This window comes from Zeus faber (genome assembly GCF_960531495.2).
Source record: "Zeus faber genome assembly, chromosome: 8".
Classification (NCBI taxonomy): Eukaryota; Metazoa; Chordata; class Actinopteri; order Zeiformes; family Zeidae; genus Zeus; species Zeus faber.
In genome coordinates, this window is record NC_137195.1 from 17518821 (window position 1) to 17526072 (window position 7252).

General features: G+C 41.6%; 1 protein-coding gene across 1 annotated transcript in view; it reads left to right on the forward strand.

The window, feature by feature from the left end:
• Positions 1–1071: 1071 nt before the first annotated feature.
• sacm1lb (SAC1 like phosphatidylinositide phosphatase b) overlaps positions 1072–7252 on the forward strand; it is a gene marked incomplete at its 5' end in the record, with an annotated part of 7812 nt that continues 1631 nt past the window's right edge. Inside the window, 14 exons of the mRNA XM_080005072.1 lie at positions 1072–1100; positions 2136–2233; positions 2353–2427; positions 2546–2673; positions 3264–3413; positions 4382–4441; positions 4532–4565; positions 5233–5334; positions 5440–5525; positions 5755–5841; positions 5964–6032; positions 6367–6446; positions 6539–6637; positions 6768–6906. Coding sequence (XP_079861198.1) covers positions 1072–1100; positions 2136–2233; positions 2353–2427; positions 2546–2673; positions 3264–3413; positions 4382–4441; positions 4532–4565; positions 5233–5334; positions 5440–5525; positions 5755–5841; positions 5964–6032; positions 6367–6446; positions 6539–6637; positions 6768–6906 — 1236 coding nt within the window. The remainder of the gene's footprint in view (positions 1101–2135; positions 2234–2352; positions 2428–2545; positions 2674–3263; positions 3414–4381; positions 4442–4531; positions 4566–5232; positions 5335–5439; positions 5526–5754; positions 5842–5963; positions 6033–6366; positions 6447–6538; positions 6638–6767; positions 6907–7252) is intronic.

The following is a 7252-nucleotide window of genomic DNA, read 5'->3' on the forward strand; positions in this document are numbered from 1 at the left end:
AATCGAGAATTTCACCATACATCTTTAATATGAGAAACGAAAAAAGATCTTCACAAAGTATCTTCCTTGAAGTTCAGCTTTTCTAGATGAACAGCAACGGGATTTTGGAGTAATACCCAATTTTCATGGGATAAAGATTTCACTTTCACTCAAAAATATCATATACACCAATCAACAATATCATAACACCTTATGATAATTATATTGTACTTACACGACACAAGTAATGAGATGAAGGGGTTTTGTATTAAACCAGCAATAGAACCAAAATTATAGTTATCAAGCTCAACATGAAGAACAACAAATACATGTTTTTTATCCCTTATTAGTTAAGTAACAAAAAATGAGAAACTTGTCGCTGTCATTGACGTGGGATCTTGGATCTCAAATATGTTAACGCTTATGCAGTGTATTTTGTTTCGTGCATGGGAAGGAAATATTTAAATATTTTCTATTCCGTACAAGAATGTGTGTAAAATGCACAAATGGGGCCTTTGTCTGAAATGCTTTCCGATATCATGTGCTTCGGTGTACTTCAAACCCACACACACGCCCCGTCAGAACTCGGAAATTCCGACTTTCCAATTCGAATGGAACGCACCATAATAATGGTACGTTCCATTCGAGCTGGGAAGATAACTTATTATGTTAAGAGAAAATAAGGTAAAGGGAAAGGTTAAGGGGAAAAATAACAAATGGATTCTCTGATTCCTCGTTTGACGTGTCCATAGATTTTCTTTTTTTTCTTTTTTTCTCCAGTTTAAGCGATTCCTTGCTCCGAGTGCATGTCGTTGCAAAGTTTGTGCGGGTTGAAACGGATCAAAAGCGAAATACAAACTAAAATAGAAATATGTGTAGAGATGTCTACGCTTCCGCACATTTCGACACTGCTCGATTGAAACAATTATAATACCAGCGTGACGTGCGCCAAAAAAAACAAACAACAACAACAACAACAACAACAACAACAACAACAACAAACAAACAAAAAACATGCGATCGAACCGCGTGACGTCCACGTTGCGTCACGTCACTTCCGCCGACACGTCACTGAGGTCAGAGCGGAAGAAAATGGCCACCACCTACGAGAGCTTCGTTCTGTAAGTCTGATCCGGCACTAAATGGGCTTCTTCTTCTTCTTCTTCTTCTTCTTTTTTAACTTTCAGGCGACTCAATGAGCGCTCACACAGAGAAGGAGCCCCGGGCACACGGGCTTTGGGAATAAATTCTCGCGAGTTGCGGGAAAACGCTTCTTCGCTAACAGCCTACTTCTGCCAACAGGAGCTAACGCTAGCACAGCTCTGGCTCTGGTGGTGGAAGTTGTGTTTACCTTTCATCAGCTCACACCGCTGGGGGAGAACAGGCGTGTCCTGCTCGAAGCAGGCGAGGACTTTAGCCCTGCAGACCACAACTAGCTGGTTGTGATTTCACTGCATTGGGACCAAGGTTGAAGATTTGTATTCGGTCACATACATAGTACAAGTACAGTGCAGAGGACTCAAGAGAAGGGCAAACTCCAAAGACTGTACAAAATACAGTAAAAGTACAAACCATAAACAAGATCGCTGAAATATGTCAACAAAAAGCACAATCAAAATATGTGTATTTGTGAACAGCACGCAACAGAGTATAAGTGTTTTGAGTACAGAGCATTGTACGGCGATAACGATGCACAGTATGCAGCGTATTGCGCAAACCACTATGATCCCTTTTCCAATTCCAATTTTTTTCAGCAAGCAGGTACGCTTGCTACAGTTCAGTGCAGCCAACCAGTCACCGAGCAAACTGTGATGAATCATAACTTATCTGATCCTGTGTCCGTCCACCATATCCTGGTGTCATTGCGGCTCAGTAAGAAGGTTCTGTGTTCAAACCCAACTGGAGCCTTTTCTGTGTGGAGTTTGCATGTTCTCCTCCTGTTCCAATGGGTTTCCTCCCACCCTAAAGACATGCACATTAGGATTAGACACTCCTGCCGATGTCCCTGGCCATGACATTGGTGTTCAGGAGCTGGAGTTGGTCCCCCACCATTCTTTAGCTACATAGTAACAGGATGAGTTATATGCAGAGGACAAATTTCCCCACTTGGATTAATAGTCATTCTTCTTCTATACAAATAAAATATCCTTGACTAGGCGCACTACCCCAGAGAAGTTTTACATTGAAGCTTGTGATGATGGCTCCATTGACGTCCTTGCCATTGACCGGGTGTCAACGGAAATGACCTTAACAGGTAAACATTGTTATTGACTCTGTGCTAATCGACGAACTTGGTGATTATTTAAAGTATGAAAACACAGCAGGCTTCCAGACTAAAATACTCAACTATGGTCTTACTGCTTTGCTCTTCAGTGAAGAAGGACATCCCTCCATCTGCTCTGTCACAGCCAATATGTGGAATCATGGGAACCACCCGCATGGTGGCAGGTAGGTTCAGCTTTTACAAGATACTTTTTAATTTTTACTTTTAAAGGTGTTTTTTTTTTTTTATATTTTGGTGTAATTATACAGTAATATGTTATACCTACCACAACGTCTCTTCCAGGTATGTACCTCATTGTTATCACAAAGAAGAAGAAGGTGGGTGATCTCCTGGGCCACGTGGTGTGGAAAGCCACGGACTTCGATGTGATTTCTTACAAGAAGACAGTGTTACACCTGACAGACAACCAAGTAGGTAGTTGCAGAAGAGCGGCTGTTTCTTGTGCCTTGGGGTGTGCACAGAACTTTCTAGAAGGCATCGAATATTTGCAGAGTGTTGTATGCCATGAGTCAAAAGTGGGCATAGACACGTAGACATTGTTTTTATTTTATTATTTTCCAAAGTGGTGTATTTTGCCAGGTCTCTGAAGATCACTGATCAAAAAATTATTCCTGGATTCATGGTGTGGCTCAAGAGTGTAACATTAGTAGTAATAGGGTTCTTACCAGGTCCTTGAGGTGACGGAAGTGCTTGAATTTTGTCCTCAGAAATTGAAGTTACTGGAATAACTTGAAAATAGCCCCTTTTGTCCTTAAAAAACATGTGATATTCCTCCTTTTTTTTGTTATTCTAATCATAACATAATAAAAATAGATCACATTGAAAATGTATTATAATTGTTTTTTTTGTGAAATCCTTGAAAATGAAAAATAGTATTTTAAGAAGTACTTGAAAGTCTTTGAATTTTATTTTGTAATTTCAGAATTAACCCTTGAGCAAATTGAACCTCACTCACTTCTTTCATATAATCATCCTCTCTTCATGTAACATTTCCTCTCAGATGCAAGACAACAAGAGCTTCCTGTCCATGATCAACAATGTGCTTCAGACGGATGGCTTCTACTTTTCCACAGACTACGACCTGACGCACACTCTGCAGCGCCTGGCCAACACCAGCCCAGAGTTCCAGGAGATGAGCCTGCTGGAGAGGGTGAGGGGAGGGAGGAGAATTGGACGGACAGAAGTTTGTCAAAATGTTCTTGTTCGTAATGTTCAGCCTAGATTGAACCGTGAGCCAAAAAGTGGCATTTTATATAGTCAAGAAATCTATACAAGTACATTTTTTTATTTTTTATTCAATTTGCCTGAAATGATCAAGGTCTATACAAGCTTCATTCATGGTTTTGCTGCTGTTGTATTGCAAACTGTCCGCTTTTCATTCATCGGTCAAAAGGAGCGGTTCGTCAGCAGTTTTTTGACCCAGGCTTTATTAAAACGTTGGTGTTCATCATTTGTAACTGTTCAGAGCACAACTGTTCAAAGCTCAACCCTTCATTATTTAAAAACATACCACTCTCTTGCAGCTCTAACTGTGTTTAAAGCAGTACAATGTTCAGCGTTGTATAACCTTACAGCATTTAAAAGCCATTAAATCTCCCTTTTGAAAACTATAACCAGCTAACATTATAGACCCACATGTTTTCATGATTTTTTTTGTACATGTTTAGAATAACCGTTATATCTATTTTCATTTAAAACTACTTTGGCAAAAGCAACTACTTTGCTATTGCGGCCGTACATCCAGGGCCTAATGTTTGGCTAAAATAGGTTGCCGGTAGGAAGAGGTGCGGCTTCTTTTTTCTAGTCTCTTACATTTTGTGGGGTGTATCCAAAAGAAAGTTTGCCGTTTTCAAAAAGCAGTTTAAACCTTGTTTTTCTGGACTCCAGTTAACAGGTTTTGCAATCGTCAAGTGTGCAGGGAGGTTCTGCTATGAACAGTTGCAAATGATGGGAATCAACATTTGAATAAAGCCACGGTTGAAAAATGCCGAACCCATCGTAGAAGTCTTCCAAAGCATCCAAAAATGTATTGCCTATAATTTGGTTGATACTGGGCCATATTTCTTCCTATAGTTATAATACAGAACAATGCATTCAAAGGTTTGTTTCTGCTTCCAGGCAGATCAGCGGTTTGTCTGGAACGGTCACCTCCTGAGGGACTTCCTCACACAGCCAGAGGTAAACAGAAGGCCACAGATTACTCACTTTTGGTGCCATCGGAGAATGTCCCCAGATTAATCATTAATCTCCTGTCTCTTGTCTTTGCAGCTCCATAAATTTGCTTTTCCGGTTGTTCATGGCTGTATCTTTTCTAGTGGTATTTAATCTATCACTTGTGATGAATCACTTTTTGCATGCATGCATTTTTACACACAATTTATATGAAGTAGAAGTAAAGGAAACGGCTCAGTTTTTACCTGCTGTTCATTATTAGCAAGTATTCTGCTTCAGTTTTTTGTATTTGCTTGAACTATACCAGTTCCTGCTATGCTCCTATTGAGCCACTAGAGGGATTCAGAGATTGGAGAACAGTAATGCACAGGACAGCAGCATGCATCTTGTGAACAAACATGTCCTGTTGCTATAAATATAGTTTGGCACGCCACTCTTGTTCCACTCTCCAAAGGAATCTTTCCGCCTATCTCTGTACTTTATTGCCAGCATTGATGTTATTTATCTAATCTGACCTAGCAACAATTAACTATGCAAGTTTATAACATTTATTTATTTATATACCCTTATCAGTCCCACAACGGGGAAATTCCCAGTTTTACAGGAATAATATTGATTTATAGGGTTCATAGAGAGTTCTCATTTATTTGATCCATTTGTTGATTAATTTTTATTCTGGCAATCAAAGCTACATGGTGCTGATCACATTTTTAAAAAAGTCATAGAAAATGACTTATCGGAAAGAAAGCTATATAGCAATATTCTTTGAAGGAAGCCTTAACTCCCCTGTCAACAAGTCATCGCCATGAAGTCGTGCTGCATCAACGGAAAAGTCTTTGAGTGGAACCTGATATCTAGACGGAGCTGCTTCAGAGCCGGCGTCCGCTACTACGTCCGCGGTAACTCCACGGCCTGGCCCACAGGAAGTTCTCATTTAAAACAATACAATCTTGCATTTTCTGCGGCCAGTTTATGAGAATCACGCAGCGTGTTGTGTCTGCTAGGCCTCGACATGGAGGGCCATGCTGCAAATTTTGTGGAAACGGAGCAGATTGTGCAGTTTGGCGGCGGCAAGGCCTCCTTTGTACAGGTCAGCATATCATTTATTTTATTAGCCTCTAGAGTTATGTCACACGGCATAAACTCTTGTAGTTTTCCCACAACACTCGTAACAACCTTTTTATGAAAGCATGATGTGTGTCTCCGTCTCCCATCGGTGTGAGTCAGTCGGGTTAAATAGTTAACGATTGAACGGTGCATACAACAGTGCAATGACTGGGCTGTTGTCGGCTGACTTTTGTTTTCCTTTTCACTTACAGACTAGAGGATCAATTCCATTCTACTGGTCGCAGAGGCCTAATTTGAAGTACAAACCAAAACCACAGATAAGCAAAACAATTAACCACGTAAGATGCCTTTTAGTTGTTTTATACTTTGGTTTTTTTTGTACTCGAATGTGTAAATGAGTTCCGTTCAGCTTCACGATTCTTCACGCTTTTTTCCTTCGTCACTTTATCCTCTGTGTTAGTTGGATGGATTCCAGAGGCACTTTGACTCCCAGATAATTCTCTACGGAAAACAAGTGATTTTGAATTTGGTAAGAGTGCAGACCTCTCCCGTCGCCGCGCCTCGTCTCAGCATTTTCCATTTATTGAAGAAGCAGTAGATTAAAGCATAACTTTTAAATTTTTATTCATTATCATCTGGGGTCAGCAGGAGTGATAAGCATCATAATATATATACTCCCAATGATCGAGAATCTAGGCTCATTTTGAAAAATAGAAATAGAAAAATACAGTCTTTCCTTTAAGTGTGTGTCATCCAAACTGGAATGACCTTTTCTGAATGTCCAATGTGTCAGTACTGCTACTACTCTTTGAAAAATGGGTTGTTATTATTAGCTTTAATTATATTTCATTCTTTTCTCCTAGATTAACCAAAAAGGCTCAGAAAAGCCGCTGGAGCTGGCTTTCGACAAGATGGTGACCAGCTTGTCCAACAGCATGATAAAGTAAGGACCCCCGCCTCGCAACCTGCTCTCCGAAGAACTCCGCCTTGCACCTGGTGGAGCTCAGAGGATTACCTTTCTCCCTGTGTTCACAGGTACGTTGCATTCGACTTTCACAAGGAGTGCAGTCGGATGAGGTGGCACCGCCTGCAGATCCTCCTGGACATGGTTGCCGAAATGCAGGATGAATTCGGGTAGGCGTGTCATTCACTTCTCTGGTCTATTGATTCTTTTTTTTTTTTTTTGTCCCCTTTTGCTGCGTCCTTTCCCGTTTCCGTGTGTTTCTGTCCTTTATCCTGCTTTTGGTGACCCCGTGCGGCGCAGGTACTTCCTGGTGGACGCTGAGGGGAAGGTGCTGATGCAGCAGGAGGGAACGTTCCGCAGCAATTGCATGGACTGCCTGGACCGAACCAATGTCATCCAGAGTCTGCTGGCCCGGCGCTCGCTACAGTCGCAGCTGCAGGTGGGAGCCCTGGAGCCCCCCCATCACACACACTCCTAGCTTCTGTAGACCTGGTCCGCATCATTGCGGAGAAAATTTTCCCTCACACTCAAAAAAAGCCCCCCACATATAAGCAAGCGCCTATAACAGGAAGATTCCACTCTTTTTCTACTCCGCGCATAGAATGCGAGAACCGGATGTGCTCATGGAACTACTCGGTGCCGGGCCCGCTAAGCCGGTTTGAGGGCCTTGTTCGTATCCCACAGTTACACGCAAGGTTTAGATTTTTTTTCCGCTGCTGGGCGACGCTCTTATCAGATCCCAGTTCTCTGTTTAACTATTTGTGACTGCAACACGCGGCCGCATC